This window comes from Nematostella vectensis, chromosome 11 (genome assembly GCF_932526225.1).
Source record: "Nematostella vectensis chromosome 11, jaNemVect1.1, whole genome shotgun sequence".
In the NCBI taxonomy this organism is placed as follows: Eukaryota; Metazoa; Cnidaria; class Anthozoa; order Actiniaria; family Edwardsiidae; genus Nematostella; species Nematostella vectensis.
In genome coordinates, this window is record NC_064044.1 from 7,859,309 (window position 1) to 7,877,351 (window position 18,043).

Consider the following 18,043-nt stretch of genomic DNA (forward strand, 5'->3'; position numbering starts at 1 on the left):
TTTTTCTACAAGATTTTTAAAGGGATCTTCTCAAGATCTTCTCTGCCAACAAGGACAGTTGCCCAACCATTCTATTATCGGTGGATTTTTTTCTTAACAAACGAGTGGTAAACTGTCGCCGAGATCTTAATGTATCATGGGATATATCGGATACATGTTGTCACTCCAAATCTTCCCACAATATTCGAACACAGTTGCCCAATCATTCTATTAACGATAAATTAAAAAAAAAAAACACCAGTAACCGTACTTGTACTGCCAGACTTTAAATTCAGTTCAATTATTTTACAATTCCTCGATGTCAGTGTCTTCCGATAAAACAAGTTATGATACAGCCAAGGGCATCCCGTCGTCTCATTAAAAGCTGTGTTAACAAGGTATCATGAAGCAGTATACTTCTGCGAAAAAAAACTATTCCTGTCATGTCTACTCTAAAGAACAATCAAGAAACGAAAAAAGAAAATCAGGTTACATTAAGACTGAACATTTACGTACAGAATTTAGGTCTACCTAAAGTACAAAAAATAAAAAAGCTTTAAACGAATTTAAACGCATGGGTAGTATACCATGCCAAACATCTTACGTTTGATTGTTGACCAGTCATCCTTCACAGTGTTTAAACAGGAGAACATGCATTACTTGTATAAATAGGCATATTTTACCTAGAAAATCTAATTGTTATGAAATAGTATTGAGTCATTGGGACTTTTTACAACGTACTTGCGAACAACATCGGGCCCTTGCTCTTCTCGGAATGGCTCCTCTGGCGCATGCGTAGTGCGTATGTCTGCTGACCGTCAGATCACAGGCCCATTTCCTTTAACTTTGAAGCCTCCATTTTCTCCATCTCCTCTTGAATATTCATGCACTTTTTGCTTAGTGAAGCGGTTGTCTTAGAAACGGGCGAGCCTATCAGCTCGGGGCATTTGAGCTCGCCGTTGGCGATCTTGTTGCAGGTATTGAGAAGATCGTAGTTGATCCGTTCGGAGACTACGGAGTCGTGCTTGTAGTCCGGGTGCGATTGGATAAATTCTCTCATCCAGCGCGCGGTGGTCATCAGCTCGCCTTCGCATAGACAACACATCGTTTAAAATGGTTTACTATCCAAAGCATTTCTTTTGCGCTCGTGCAAAGTGCATGGCTGTGCGAGAAGTACCTTTACCGATATTTAATAAATGATACACATATTTCAAATAAGGTTGCACTGGGAGAATGTGTGTATCGTAACCCGCAGTGATTCATGGGTATCAAGTAAATAAACAAATAAGCGTAAATAGAATACAAATCCAGGTTTCAAAAGCTGTAGAATTCTTGTTTATGTTCTTATGAACATTCACATAGCTTTCAGATACAAGAATTCAGCCGTTAAAACTCTACCCACGACACATGGATTATCGAGTGCAACCTTATTTGAAATAGGTGAATACAAAGGAGTCAACAAGAAAGGTTCTGCTGACGTTTCTATTTGAGTTTCTACTTAAGATTCCTCATCAGTAGTAAATTATCGCCTCGATGATACTGTTCTGACAGTTAAAAGATCTTTGCACAGCCCTGTGCTGTGCGGAAGACGTGCCTGATGTTTCAACACAGGAAGCCCTTGCATCTGGCTCCTTACCTAAGGCTCTGATAAAGACGAGCAAGATGTATTTCACACAGCCCATACATCTGGGTTCTTACGGTACCTGATCCAATGCGAGACGTGAACCTGAGGTATTGCGATATTGTACAAAAGTACAGGGAGCCAATGTATCTGAGTCCTTTTGCTGAACCTCTGCGAGAGATGAGCTTGGGTATTGCTTTATTGTACACAGGAAGCCAATGTATCTGGGTCCTTACCTGATGCCCTGCTAAAGACGAGCAAGATGCATTTCACACAGGGAGCCCATACACCTGGGTACTTACCTGATGCTCTGCGAGAGATGAGTTTAAGGTACTGCGAAATTGTACATCTTGTGTCGATATCAACATCAACGTCGCTTAGGTACTTGTTGATTAGTGGAATTAGACCAGGAAATTCGCCCTCGTCATTCTGCAAAATGAGATAAACAAATAACCACCGACGTTCTATAAGAGCTATTCTATGTATGGCTATCAAATAAACATGTCTTTTCAGTATAGTAGTATTCGGAAATGTTTTCTTTGACAACATTGGGGAGCCTGTGGCGAGCAAAGACGAGGTGCGAGTATCGGCTTGTAATCGGTACCAATGAACGGCCTCGGCCTTCGCTCGTCCATATCCGAGAAGACAAGAGAAACAAAGTCCCTTCCCTGTTGCCAATGTGGTCCCCAGGTTTTTAAACCTCAGAAAAAAATTGACCTGAGCAGGGTTTGAACCCTGATCCTCTTGCTTGAGAGACGAAGCCCGTACCCTTAAGCTATCGTGTCAACCTCTTGCTTGAGAGACGAAGCCCGTACCCTTAAGCTATCGTGTCAACCTCTTTCTTGAGAGACGAAGCCCGTACCCTTAAGCTATCGTGTCAGCCTCTTGCTTGAGACCAAGCCCGTACCCTTAAGCTATCGTGTCAACCTCTTGCTTGAGAGACGAAGCCCGTACCCTTAAGCTATCGTGTCAACCTCTTGCTTGAGAGACGAAGCCCGTAACCTTAAGCTATCGTGTCAACCTCTTGCTTGAGAGACAAAGTCCGTACCCTTAAGCTATCGTGTCAACCTCTTGCTTGAGAGACGAAGCCCGTACCCTTAAGCTATCGTGTCTACGTCTTGCTTGAGAGACGAAGCCCGTACCCTTAAGCTATCGTGTCAACCTCTTGCTTGAGAGACGAAGCCCGAAACCTTAAGCTATCGTGTCAACCTCTTGCTTGAGAGACGAAGCCCGTACCCTTAAGCTATCGTGTCAACCTCTTTCTCGAGAGACCAAGCCCGTACCCTTAAGCTATCGTGTCAACCTCTTGCTTGAGAGACGAAGCCCGTACCCTTAAGCTATCGTGTCAACCTCTTGCTTGAGAGACGAAGCCCGTACCCTTAAGCTATCGTGTCAACCTCTTGCTTGAGAGACGAAGCCCGTACCCTTAAGCTATCGTGTCAACCTCTTGCTTGAGAGACGAAGCCCGTACCCTTAAGCTATCGTGTCAACCTCTTGCTTGAGAGACGAAGCCCGTACCCTTAAGCTATCGTGTCAACCTCTTGCTTGAGAGACGAAGCCCGTACCCTTAAGCTATCGTGTCAACCTCTTGCTTGAGAGACGAAGCCCGTACCCTTAAGCTATCGTGTCAACCTCTTGCTTGAGAGACGAAGCCCGTACCCTTAAGCTATCGTGTCAACCTCTTTCTCGAGAGACGAAGCCCGTACCCTTAAGCTATCGTGTCAACCTCTTTCTCGAGAGACCAAGCCCGTACCCTTAAGCTATCGTGTCAACCTCTTGCTTGAGAGACGAAGCCCGTACCCTTAAGCTATCGTGTCAACCTCTTGCTTGAGAGACGAAGCCCGTACCCTTAAGCTATCGTGTCAACCTCCTTCTCGAGAGACCAAGCCCGTACCCTTAAGCTATCGTGTCAACCTCTTTCTCGAGAGACCAAGCCCGTACCCTTAAGCTATCGTGTCAACCTCTTGCTTGAGAGACGAAGCCCGTACCCTTAAGCTATCGTGTCAACCTCTTGCTTGAGAGACGAAGCCCGTACCCTTAAGCTATCGTGTCAACCTCCTTCTCGAGAGACCAAGCCCGTACCCTTAAGCTATCGTGTCAACCTCTTTCTCGAGAGACCAAGCCCGTACCCTTAAGCTATCGTGTCAACCTCTTTCTCGAGAGATGAAGCCCGTACCCTTAAGCTATCGTGTCAACCTCCTTCTCGAGAGACCAAGCCCGTACCCTTAAGCTATCGTGTCAACCTCTTTCTCGAGAGACCAAGCCCGTACCCTTAAGCTATCGTGTCAACCTCTTGCTTGAGAGACGAAGCCCGTACCCTTAAGCTATCGTGTCAACCTCTTGCTTGAGAGACGAAGCCCGTACCCTTAAGCTATCGTGTCAACCTCTTGCTTGAGAGACGAAGCCCGTACCCTTAAGCTATCGTGTCAACCTCTTACTTGAGAGACGAAGCCCGTACCCTTAAGCTATCGTGTCAACCTCTTGCTTGAGAGACCAAGCCCGTACCCTTAAGCTATCGGGTCAACCTCTTGCTTGAGAGACCAAGCCCGTACCCTTAAGCTATCGTGTCAACCTCTTGCTTGAGAGACGAAGCCCGTACCCTTAAGCTATCGTGTCAACCTCTTGCTTGAGAGACGAAGCCCGTACCCTTAAGCTATCGTGTCAACCTCTTGCTTGAGAGACGAAGCCCGTACCCTTAAGCTATCGTGTCAACCTCTTGCTTGAGAGACCAAGCCCGTACCCTTAAGCTATCGTGTCAACCTCTTGCTTGAGAGACGAAGCCCGTACCCTTAAGCTATCGTGTCAACCTCTTGCTTGAGAGACGAAGCCCGTACCCTTAAGCTATCGGGTCAACCTCTTGCTTGAGAGACGAAGCCCGTACCCTTAAGCTATCGTGTCAACCTCTCAGTGTCACGCACCTTGCCGTTGATTATGGCGTCAATAGACATCTGGTTGAGCTCATCACAAGGGATGCACTCCATTCCGTTAAACCCCCCTGGGCGGCATGGTTTTCCGGCGCAAATAGGCTTACCTAGCAAACAACAGCACTGATCAATGATTCTCGAATACCTAGCAAACAACAGCACTGATCAATGATTCTCGAATACCTAGCAAACAACAGCACTGATCAATGATTCTCGAATACCTAGCGAACGACAGCACTGAACAATGATTCTCGAATACCCAGCAAACAACAGCACTGATCAATGATTCTCGAATACCTAGCGAACGACAGCACTGATCAATGATTCTCGAATACCTAGCAAACAACAGCACTGAGCAATGATTCTCGAATACCTAGCGAACGACAGCACTGATCAATGATTCTCGAATACCTAGCGAACGACATCACTGATCAATGATTCTCGAATACCTAGCAAACAACAGCACTGATCAATGATTCTCGAATACCTAGCGAACGACAGCACTGATAAATGATTCTCGAATACCTAGCAAACAACAGCACTGATCAATGATTCTCGAATACCTAGCAAACAAAAGCACTGATCAATGATTCTCGAATACCTAGCGAACGACATCACTGATCAATGATTCTAGAATAAACAACGGCGACCAAGACAGCGTATACAACCTCGGGAAAGTCAAGAATCTTGCTAAAGTTTTAACATATGCTAAGTGCTATCCTTAAACGGGCAGCGTCATGTTTCTGCGCATGTCTGGAGTCAGTGTTTATTGTAGGCCATTAATTGTATACAAACAGTTGAACTTTAATCTGTCAATACCTTGTTAAAATAATATGCAAAATAATATTGAAAACTATGTTTATTGACAGTTTGTGGTTATTTCACTTGAATTTAAGTCTCCCACATGCACCAAAGGCTCATACGTCAATATTAGAATTTGACTGAAATTCATTGTGTCTGGGCCAGAGAGCTATTGCAAAGCTCTTACCATGACACTGCCCCTTTAAGGCTGGTTTCCTCATGTTCGCAAACATCTATGGCTTGGTATCGAAATTGCTGCTGTTAACAACGCCTAATTTTTTTAGGGTTAAAATAATATTTCACATTGAGCATAAGTGGCTTTATATAAAGGGAAGTCTCCCGGGTACAGATAAGTCATTCTAGTATAAACAACAACACCAATAGAAAAATGAGACAACCAGCCCATTTTAGAACCAATAACAGCACAATAACGTTCGAGAATAGGTCATTCATTCAAGAATAATAAACAACGCCGACAAACAGCTCAGAAGGGTCCAGTTGATTTTAAAACCAAATTTTAGAAAAGCAATAATAACAAAGTTATATATAAATACATCACTCATTCTAGTTATATATAAATACATCAATTATTCTAGTTCTTGAGAAGAAAAACAAATTATTATTGATTCACTCACAGTTCTTGAGGGTCTTTCTGAAGTAAAACTTTCCCTGACGCACGGCATCCCTCATCTGTCCGGTCTGCATGTTAGCGTCCACCTACAGCCGGACATATCAGAGGATCACATAAGACACACTGGACATGAAACCCCACGTGGATTGTGCGGCAGTGTAGGCCACGCCATAGATTTGTTTGGGGAGGGGGGATCTCCGGAGTCTTGGGAAGGGGAACGCTCATCATATCTTTAAAAGTAACTGGACATGAAACCCCACGTGGATTGTGCGGCAGTGTGGGCCACACCATAGATTTGTTTGGGGAGGGGGGATCTCCGGAGTCTTGGGAAGGGGAATGCTCATCATATCTTTAAAAGTAACTGGACATGAAACCCCACGTGGATTGTGCGGCAGTGTAGGCCACGCTATAGATTTGTTTGGGGAGGGGGGATCTCCGGAGTCTTGGGAAGTGGAATGCTCATCATATCTTTAAAAGTAACTGGACATGAAACCCCACTTGGATTGTGCAGCAGTGTGGGTCACGCCATAGATTTGTTTGGGGAGGGGGGATCTCCGGAGTCTTGGGAAGGGGAACGCTCATCATATCTTTAAAACTAACTGGACATGAAACCCCACGTGGATTGTGCGGCAGTGTGGGCCACGCCATAGATTTGTTTGGGGAGGGGGGGATCTCCGGAGTCTTGGGAAGGGGAATGCTCATCAAGGTTTTGGCAACTTTTCAAAATCAGCACTTACGAAAAACGTTATCTTACCCAAAAATGTCATGTTTTGCAATGCCATTTTGACAGTAAAATTCTCTCAAAAGACGTTTGATTATACTGTTAGAGCCATTAACTTGAAAGCCTATTAAAAGCATTCTTTTTCTTGGTATCTTTTGTATCAAATGTCACCGTATTTTATAGTGAGTTTTTAGCTTTGTAGTGGCCGTTTGGTAGATGCTCCACGTTATGTTAAAACACGTACCTTTGAGATAGGCATGAGAAGATTAAGGTCGAACGACAGTATCACCCTCGACAGCAGCACAATGAAGGTGACAAAGGCCGCGTTCTCGAAGTCCGTCAGCTGAACCTATAGAAAGAAATCCGGAAAAGTTCAAAACTATTTCATAAAAGGTTTATGCGATATTCGTATTTTTAAGTTTGAATACTTTCTTTAGTCAATATCATAATGCATTAATTGCAGTAATAGGCAAACGCAGCCCTCTGCAGAAATTATATTAAAAATGTCTTTACTATAGAGTCAATAGTTGTTTTCGTGTATGAATCACTATGACTTGTAATCAGACATAATCCCCTGGAGCAACAGCAATGGAAAAACTTGAGCACTTTCCATGATCTCGCTGGTATTTTCGAACAATTTGCCTGAAACAGAGCACTGTATTTATGCGTCCTTAGTGCCTATTGTCCACTGGGCACAGTGCAATTCGAAACTGGACTATTGGAAGGTCTGTACTAAATATGAAAGCTGTTAAAAGCAAGTGGTGGGCGCATCGCATAGTGCATGGTCTTTGCCAATGTTTAATTTCCACAAGCTATGAAACGCCTAAAACCGTAAAAACTCCCTTCAAAATACCATAGTAGAAAGACTCTACCTCCGTGGGTCTGAACTCTACGCGCCAGCCAATAGGCGAGTTCGGCGGGGGCGGCTTAAAGCGCATAGTTTGCCAGTTCGTTGATTGGATGTTCTCGAAGTGGTCCGAGTACTGTTCGTCATCCTCGTCCACATGTTCCTTGAACAGCGTCATTGGGTCCCGGATGAAAAGATGCGCGTAGTGCCTTGCAAGCGCATCATCGATACCTGAAAGAGTAGGTAATTGAGCAAATGCCCCTAAAGTAAGATGGGCATACCACTGTACATACACCGTTCTATAACCTATTTTGTACAGTGTGAGCTTACCGTTGTACATACGCCTTTATATAGCCTATTTTGTAAAGTGTGAGCTTACTATTGTACATACGCCTTTCTATAACCTATTTTGTACAGCATGGGCTATACACCTTTCTATGACCTCCTTTGTACAATGTTGGGATATACACCTTTCTATAACCTCTTTTGTACAGTGTGGGCTATACACGTTTCTCTAACCTCTTTTGTACAGAATGAGCTATACACGTTTCTATAAACCTTTTTCTACAATGAGGACTTACCATTCTCTACTAACTGTTGATAGATCTCCTGGTCCATCACTAACTCGATGTCGTTGTACTTGGCGCCTTCTGGAGACAGGTAGCAGCTGATGGAGTCATAGCGAGACTTGGGGATCACAAAACGGTTCTCGTTTAACGGCTATGGAAACAAAAATAATATTTAGAGGGGTGCTCTGTATGTAGAATGATATCACATTTTGGGGATATCGAAACACTTCTTACTTAAAGGCTATAAAGAAACAGTTGATATTATATAGACAATAAGGCTTATGTAGGTAGAGTTAGCAGAACCAAACGGTTCTTTCTTAATGGCTATCTGGGCTAAAAAACACTAGAAATTAACTAAAATGTGTTGTTTAATGCCCCAGTACAGCTCTGTAAACTCACTCGCAAAAATCGCTTGTTCTTCTCCGAGTATATATATTATATTGCTTAAACTGCCAATTCAATAAAAAAGTAGTTACTGTAACATTATACATGGAGAGAATAGTTTGACGTGTGTTTGAGGGGGGGGGCACACACAGTAGCAGTTGGTGGATGCATACAGTTGCATGACTATGCATACAGTTGCATGACTATGCATAAAGTTGCATGACTATGCATACAGTTGCATGACTATGCATAAAGTTGCATGACTATGCATACAGTTGCATGACTATGCATACAGTTGCATGACTATGCATACAGTTGCATGACTTGGGGATCATGAAATGGTTCTCCTTTACAGTAACTGCTATACTAAACTAAGTTATACTAAAAGCTTAGGCAAAAAAGGTTTATCAGACATTGCTGTGTGTTAAAGAGGATAAGCATTTAAATTATTTCTTACTTTTAACCCTCTTTCCTCTGGTGTTCTGTCATCTACTGAACCTGCAATCACACTCCAGCGGCAGTCCAGGTCCCCTAGGTAACCTCGGAACACAGGTGTTCCAGCAGACAGTGCCATCTAAAGATAAGGTATTTCAATCATTGACAAATGAACAAGGGAATTACAATGGTATGACTAGAAAAAAACTACAGACAAGCTGTAGAATAACTTAGGAGGTCTGCATAGGTGTGGCGGAATGAGGAAAATATGTCAACACAATCATATTTCATTGAAGCTTGAAACTTTAGCAAAACTACCCTGTATTCAAAATGGCATAAACATACCATTTGAACTTTTTGATGATTTATTTCCAAGGGATTACAATGCCTATGTTATACAGAAGGGTGATATCTCTTACCACAATCGGTGTGACAGCAGCCAGTTGGTCATAGAGGTGTCTGCCTTCCTCAATGCTACAAGCTTGGAATGTCATCTGAAAAAAACAAGATGGGTGGTTTATCAAAGAGTAGCAATACAAAGTGTAAATGAAATATTTACTTGTTCAGACAAATGCACAAAATGTTAGCTGCACATGTCAACTGTTTCAAATAAAAACCTTTAAAAAAGATATTTCCCTTTGGAAAATATGTTTCAATTTTCAAACAACTTGTAGCATTTCTGGTGTGAAAATAAATAAAATATATAAAAATACATAAATTTGGGAAGCTAATAACCCTCCTTGCAGATTGAATGCTGAATTAGGAGAGCATAAGATAAAATAAGTCAATGAAGATGACAATGATGTATGTATATGATCTGTGAAAACAATGATGATGACAATGATGATTTAATTGACGATGAAGATGATAATTATGATGTTTATACTGATGATGATGATGACAATGGTGACTTAAATTATGATAAAGATGTTAATGATGACAATGATGATAATGATGATGACAATAACAATGATGATAATGATGATGAAGATGATAATGATGACAAAGATGATAATGATGACAACATTATGATGATGATGATGAAGATGATAATGATGACAAAGATGATAATGATGACAACATTATGATGATGATGAAGATGATAATGATGACAAAGATGATAATGGTGACAACATTATGATGATGATGACCAAGATGATAATGATGACAACATTATGATGATGATGACAACATCATGATGATGATGATGACAAAGATGATGATGATGACAACATTATGATGATGATGATGACAACATTATGATGATGATGATGACAACATTATGATGATGATGATGACAAAAAAGGTGATGATGATGATGACAAAAAAGGTGATGATGATGACAACATTATGATGATGATGATGACAACATTATGATTATGATGATGACAACATGATGATGACAACATTATGATGATGATGATGATGATGACAATACCAACCTGCAGACAGGAACACCCCATACCAAAGCCCATGGCGTCCAGGTAGATGTGATCAGGCTTGGCCGCCGCGCCACCTTCGCCATCAACTTCTGGAAACTTCTCAATGAAAGGTGATGGAGTGTTGGTGTCTTTAAAAACTGAGCATAAAGAAAACTAGTATTTGCCAAATTCATTCCATAAAAAAAAGAGCAGCAAACAAAACATTATAGCTTGATTTTTTGTACCAATGCGGAGAAATCAAATAAGTTCTCATCTAGGAAGTGCATAGTCATACGGTATAACGTTGCTTATGACAATTAAAACATACGATGTTTTGGTCAATTGTGGAGAAATAAATTTCTCATCTGGGAATTAGACATACAGTACAATGTGGCTGATAGCAATAGAAACATATGGTCTTTGGGCAAATTCATCTCACAGACAAAGATGAGTTAAGAGAGAATATTTTCAAGTGTATGTCATATTTCTTGTGTTATATTCTAGGAACTGGCACTCACTTGGTACATTTATTGCCACCTTGGAACCTCGTCTCTCACGGATGTTTCTTGTCAGTGTACTACATAGTACAAAAATAGGCAAAACAAATTTAGTAAAAATAAAAGAGGTAATTAAACAAAACTATTCATTCTTGTAATAAGAAGCCAGAATCTTGTTGGTGTGCATTTACTGTGAACCTCAAGGAATAAAATAACAAAAGTAATCCTCCTTTTTTCTAAGGTAATAAGAAGGGCCAAAATCTTGTGTACATTTGACGCTTGTGGTATAAAAGTGGTCAGGGGGAAATTTATTTTTATTTCATTTCATTTTATCAATTTTGACTGTAAGGTAGGTTAGCCAACAACAGTCTGAAATGCAAAGAAAACAACAGCCATTGTATGAAATCATGGCTTCCCCAGCTTCCTAAGAAAAACCTTACAGTATGCAAGGTTTTTTCTGTCACGTCTGGAAGGTGCCTAAAAATAACCAAGGAGACTTACGCAAATCTTGGGTGTCCTTGATGAACCACCATGTCAGGGTAGAAGAGAGAAGTCGTGACACCGTGGCCAGGGGTTGGGGTGTGGTTGGGGAACGTAAAGTTTGGACAACCAAGCCTGTTAGGGAACAAAAAAGCATGGAGATACTACAGGTACTGGGAAATGCCTTCAGAGTGCCAACAGTACTGATAGATAGTTTGAGATTACAATAAAGAAGTACCCTCTCGAGCGAATAAAACTGGTGTACTCCAAAATCGCTTTGTCAACATTAGTGTCTGTACATTCTCAGGTTTTTTCTGCTGTAAATAAGTCTACCCGAAATTTAGAATGGCACAATTTCTACCAAGTCAATGCAACTACTAGGTAAAATTCAAAGACAAAATTTCAGTTGTCCTTATCCTAGGGATTACTTGGCATGACTTTTACTGTAGCAATTGACAGTAAGAATTAAATCTAGGGGGTACAAACAGACAAAAAAGAGACAGACAGACGGACAGACGGATGGACGGACAGACAGACAAACAAGCCAGACAGATACACAGACAGACACTGATAACCTCTGACCTTGGGAATCCAACAATCGACATGACAGCTTCATCTGTGTCACCCATAATCCTCTTGACTTCCTCTCTCCTAAAACATACACATACACCATTTGTAAGACAATCTTGAAGAAGGCCAAACAACTCATGGATCCACAATCTGCAACAAAATTAATGGGACAAACTCCCTTCCCCCTCAATCAGTGTTGGAGGGCGAATAATCACCTAGCGGCTGTTTGCATTTCTGACTGAAAAAATCCCCTCTAACCAATATTATTCTGGAAAAGAGGGTTGGAGGTTGTTCATGTGTGAAGTGTCCCAATTCATTTTGTTGTGGATTGTAGATGCTTTAAAAGTGTCAGCTATACAAAAAAATGGGGTACTATAGAAACTTGTGCAAATGAAGGATGGCAAATCAACCCCATGACCACCACTGTCATGCAACTGTTTTTTTCATATATGGTACTGTACCTACCTTAATTTCATGTTTGCTTCAATCATGTTAAAGTGTCTCATGCAGCCTCCAAATGGCTTGCCTGGAGTTCCTATTGAAAATGAAAAACAAGTACATTAGGAAGTTGATGCAAGAAACGTTGGTCCGGTTAAAGCCGCATTGTCACCAGTTTACTTCCGGTCGATTACGTAACAATCTCCGATGATTTTTGGAAAACAAGAAAAATATTTCAAAATATTGAAAGCAGTGTGTTTATTGGAAGTTTCATTGAGGATGTGAACTGGTAAACTGGTGACAATGTGGCTTTGAGTACACAAGTCCAAATTGAGTTATCTCGATCATGCCATACATTAGATAGGTTTTTGTTAATACAAGCTAGGAGAAAGCAGGTGTCTTATATGCTATTTTCATTAATGAATTTTGAGAATCACAGGCAACCCAGTGTCAGCCTATAGGGCCACTCACCTCTGCTAGAACAGGTTTGATTCCTGGCCGAGAGATGGATGAAAAGTAATTCTCAGCCTTGAATTTGATTGCTTGAATGTATGTGGACTTACACTAGAAATTTGTGGTACTCCAGTTTCAGAATGGGCCATTCTTAGTATAGGATTTCAAAAGTGAAGCACTTAGAACATGGATGAATATACCTCAAACACAACTCCTTCTGAGTAGGCATTACCTTCTATCATATAACCTGCATATTCAGGCCTCCAGGCAGTAGGGTTTTTACTGGAAATTAAAGATAAAAAGATAAGTACAAACTAACATTCAGTATACACCTATTTCAATAAATGTTGTCAGTGCAAATGGCGAATGGCAAATGGTAGTTGTAAAACAAATCACTGCTTGTAGGTATAATTACCCCCTGCTTTCATTGAAATATGAGGAGTCCCATGGTAGCTTTGGATGGAAACACTGTCATTTTGCAATCTCCATTTGCCATTTGTACTGACAATGTACTTTGAAATAGTTGTATACTATTTTGAAAGAAGTGTGTGTGTGTGTGAATTCTATTTCTTTGAAAAAAATTGATTTGAACAAACAGCTATGCTTTTTGGATCCTATCATAACATACCTGTCAACCTCCGAAAATCTCAAGGCTTGAGAATTTTTTGGGGGAGGGATGGGGTATATTCATTTTTAGGGGGGAGGGTGGGTATTACCTCAGAGGCGTTTGCCGTCGAAAGATCTCGCAAACAAATCCACTTCACGAGGGTGAATAATTTTTTGGAAGGGCTAAAAATCACTTAAAAGTGGGAGATTTGGTGCTCAACGCAGGGAAGCCGGAGAAGAGATCCAAAATCTTGAGATTCCCGCTTAATGCAGGAGAGTTGACAGTAGGTATGAGATAATTCCTTGATCGGCAGATACTCGCTCGTTTCTGTATGATTATAAGTTGCCCTGAAGAAGGACTGAATAAAAGTCTGAAACACTGGCATATTGTGTAACTTTGTTTTGGTTCTCCATTTAAATCCCAATCTTTGTTTTTTTTTCTTATGCTGTGGCCTACAGATATTTTTGATGTAGTTTCTTTAATATGTGAAAAAAGAAGTGCTAAAAGACATCTTGAAGGGTCATCTTACCCAGGATTGGTATTCTCTTCAACTTGTAGAATGTCCAAGTATTCAATTGCTTTGAGATGGAGATATGCCTTTTTGTTCTCATGATCAAATTTCACTAGTGTATACTCAATCTATAAAATAATAGAATAAAATTAAAATAAAATTACATGCCATCATCTACTTGGTCTGTTCATTCATCTTAAACATATAATATGCTTAAAAACATATAATATGCTATTATATATTTTATTTATAGCATTTGTGAAAAAAGGGTGTACTGAAAGCGGTAATATAACCAGTTTACATCTGGTCAATTTTGTAACAATTTTGATTATTTTTTACAGAAACAGGACAAATATTTTAAAATTGTAAAAGCAGTGTGTCTTTTGAAAGTTTCTTTGAGCATGTGACTTTTAATTTAGAGCGGATGGCCTTTTAGATAGTGCAGATTCAAATAGATCCTTTTTTTTTTGTTTTATCAGACATAAACTGGTGTGACTGCCACTTCAATACACCCTAAACCTTGACCCAGCACACATACACCCATTAAACAGCCAAAACAAACTATGTTATGGAATATTATTGTAATAGAGACACCATCTGAAAGCCAACAAAACTGCCAGCTATGAAGGCTACCTAAAGTTTAGGAAAATATGCTAATTAGCAAAGTGACACTGCATTTTTTAGGATGCTATTGGTTGAATGGTATACACTAAGTATAGTGAACTTTATACTAATATAGTATAGTATATATATGCTTGAATTTTGCAGACTTTTTGGGCATAGAATCTGCCATAGCCTAAGAAAGGGTCCAGCCTGGCATCGCCATCTCACACTTACACATTTAAAATACCATATGTATAATCAACCATGCAGAAAATAGTGAAAACATTTATCAAAAGAATGCATAACATTTTATAAGAATCTTGCAGTTAATTGTTTTTTAGTTTAAAGCTTCTTATTATGACACATTTCAAGAATGTTTGCTCTTATCTTCGATACTAAGAGGATGTTTAAATAATTGTTGATTGTTAGGAACACTGTCCTACTTACTGTATGTTACAAAATGATATCTCTATAAGATTAAGGATCGCAATTACGATCTACATGAAACCATCAGATATAAATATCAAATGAGAACTCCTTTCCAGCTTTTAAGCATTGGATATCACGATAATGGGATTGGAAAACGGTTTGAAAAAGATACAACTTTTCACCTATTTACTCTTTACCTCATCTCCCCACTTCAGAACGTCGTTTTGCCGAGTCTTGAGTTTGTTGTAGATGTGGAGAAACTGGATAATTCCATGCTTTCTTACATGATCAGCGTATTTCTTCGTCTCGTTCCATGAGAGTGGGGACCCAAGGGACAGCAAGCCCATGTTTCTAACGGCTTGAAATAGTGAACTAAAGCGTGGAATAAAAATAATGTGGCAGAACTTCGCACACAAACTCCCGCTAATGTGACTTAGCAAAAATTGATGTATAAGATACAATTTAAAATGCTATTCAATGTTGTAAAAACCGTCAAAAGTACTGAATATAAATTGTAGTTCTGTATCGTTTGATATCAGTTTGTTTCAATATATCGCTGTTTTAATGCCGTTTTTGACGGGGTGTTTACGGCGAGGTCATGTGCAACGGGTTGTTGTCACAAACAGCCTATAAGATCGTCTGGCCGGCTTCGTACGGACTAGCGTCATGGTGTTAGCATAAGATCAGGAACTAAACAAATACGTTACTCACATGGGACGCCTGGGGTTGGTAGAGGTCGGGTTTGAGAGGGATCAGGGCCACATCTTGAGTAATAATGGCTAAAATTCTACGTGACTATCGAACTAGCTAGAAAACTGGTATGATATGATGATCGAACTTCCTACCTTTCTCATCTGCCCAGGGGCACGCGGTTTACCACAGAAAACCCACAGTAATAAAAAAATAGTGAATAATTATGCTGAAGCACGGGTGGCCTAGTGTGTTAGCGCGTCGGCCTCTCACCGCTGTGGCCCAGGTTCGAATCCTGGCTCAAACTGGGGATTTTTCCGGGTTCCTGCCTTGAATCGAATTTGTCACAAGTGAGTTGAAGTTATTCTCCCGTGTTTCCAGTCTTCTCGGATAAGGACACTAAACCGGAGGTCCCGTCTCTTCAAGCTGTACTACACTAAACCTGAACCAAAGGGACGTAAAAGAACCACTGGGGACGCAATAAACCCTCTGGCAGTGACCACCCCCAGTGACAGTGCTTACTAACCGAGGTTACACCCTCATTGCCGGATTAGCTTGCTAGTGGCAATTATTGTATTTAAAGGTTAAAAACACAGTTCACTGTGTAGTTGCTGTATTGCATTTATATATTGTTTTCATTTTTTGAAATATATTTTCTAAACGATGATTTTTTAGCATTCAAAATAACCTTCCAATTATATGAAACAGGGAAGTCGCGCTGACGTTGCGCTGACGTCGCAGAAAAAAAATACTTTAATTACTAGAAGTTTCTAATAAAAAGTGAATACTCGGGGGACGGGAAGAACATGTTTCAGTACAGTGGTTCTCGAAAAAGACCACTGACCAGCATGAAATAAAAATACAAATCAGCTGACTGGGAAGCCTGTGGAGTGGGCACGAAAAATTGCATCCACTATATGAAACTGGCGCATGCGCTATAAACCCCTAATCAATATGAAATCAATATACAAATCAGCCGACTGGGAAGCCTATGGTGTGGACACAAAAAATGGACTATACGAAACTCGCAAATGCGCTAAAAAAAAAAAAAACCCACAGATCAGCATAAAATCAAAATACAAATCAGCCGACTGGGAGACCTGTGGTGTGGACACGAAAAATCGGATCAGCATGAAATCAAAATACATATCAGCCGACTCGGAAACCTGTGGTGTGGACACGAAAAATCGCATCCACTATATGAAACTTGCGATGCGCTTAAAAGACCGCTGATCTGCATGAAATAAAAATACAAATCAACAGACTGGGAAGCCTGTGGTGTGGACACGAAAAATCATATGCGATACCAAGATTAGACTCCCTCCGAGCAATAATTTTAAATGTAATTTTAATTCTAAAACGTTAAAGCATGTTGATTTATATCTTGTCTAAATCACGCCCACGCAGACCTTTTACAGCTAGCCTGTAGTCTCTCTAGTTATACCATACAACCTTTCAAGTGAATTTAATTTTAAAACAAATAGGGTCATATTCAAAAATCAAAAATTGACGAACATCTTGGTACCCTTTAAAGCGCCAGCCCTAGGATCTGTTACCTGGTTACGTAGAATGTTTACGCTGCTACTTGTGACGCGCTTTTCTTTTAGAAAGATAAATAGTTTCACAGCCGTAATTAACAATTATACCATTTCCATGAGTTGGATAGTGGCGAAATATCTACCGAGAGCCGAAGGCCACTATCTGCCGAAATGGAAATGGTATAATTGTTTTAGTATATAAAACGAGCAATTACCTTTTCGGAAACACTTGCAAAACGGCTGTTACACCCGCCATTTTGCTTGATTTCGGGGCGGAGGAAAATATCCACCTCCTAGGAGGTGTATATTGCATTTTATCCCGAGTTAGTTTCTCAACCAATCAAATCGCTTGTTCTTGGGAGGTTTCCTAGTTTTATATGCTAAAGCATAATACCATGGGAAATAAAATAAACTACAAACGTGAGAATATTAAATCTTTTACAAAGTTGTAACAGTCGAAATATTAAGGGGGGGGAGGGACGATATAGTCACAACCCTATTGATCGTTTCCTTATAGAAGGAGGGTCGTGCTTCTGTGTCTAGTGGCAACCCAAACCCCCCAAATATTTTTTTATCTTTTTCTCGACAATCTATTGCGTTAGTTAGTATATTAGCCATTTTATTTGGAGTATCATACACTTTAGCAAAGAGCTGCATTACAGGATTTTAAAGCTTGCTTTTGACAGGTGCAACATCAATTTGGATCTATAGACACAAAGAACACACATAAGGAACTTATAACATTGAAATACATTGCTACAAGCCTAGACCTTGACGAGTGCTCAGAATTCCTACGGTTGACCGTGAACAGGGGCGGATATAGGTGGGGGGGGGGGGGTGGATTGGGTGGATATCCACCCCAATTTTAAGTAGAAAAAATTGAAAGTCACTTTA

At 40.4% G+C, this 18,043-nt stretch overlaps 1 protein-coding gene across 2 annotated transcripts; it reads right to left on the reverse strand.

Moving 5' to 3' along the window:
• Nucleotides 1–93: 93 nt before the first annotated feature.
• LOC5518386 (glutamate--cysteine ligase catalytic subunit) lies at nt 94–15,778 on the reverse strand. 2 transcript variants are annotated; one of them, XM_048734183.1, is made up of 18 exons: nt 15,633–15,778; nt 15,119–15,293; nt 13,908–14,017; nt 13,004–13,053; nt 12,346–12,415; nt 11,893–11,961; nt 11,332–11,445; nt 10,852–10,910; nt 10,355–10,491; nt 9,332–9,406; nt 8,935–9,051; nt 8,106–8,244; nt 7,550–7,755; nt 6,922–7,026; nt 5,961–6,042; nt 4,519–4,631; nt 1,903–2,029; nt 94–1,065 (listed from the first exon to the last, which is right to left on the reverse strand). In XM_048734183.1, exons 2-18 carry the CDS (start codon nt 15,266–15,268, stop codon nt 803–805), a joined length of 1,986 nt encoding a protein of 661 aa, XP_048590140.1. In that variant the 5' UTR covers nt 15,269–15,293; nt 15,633–15,778; the 3' UTR covers nt 94–802. The 2 variants fall into 2 exon arrangements, with proteins under 2 accessions (XP_048590140.1, XP_048590141.1); XM_048734184.1 differs by lacking the exon at nt 15,633–15,778 and having other exon boundaries at nt 15,119–15,512.
• Nucleotides 15,779–18,043: the final 2,265 nt, after the last annotated feature.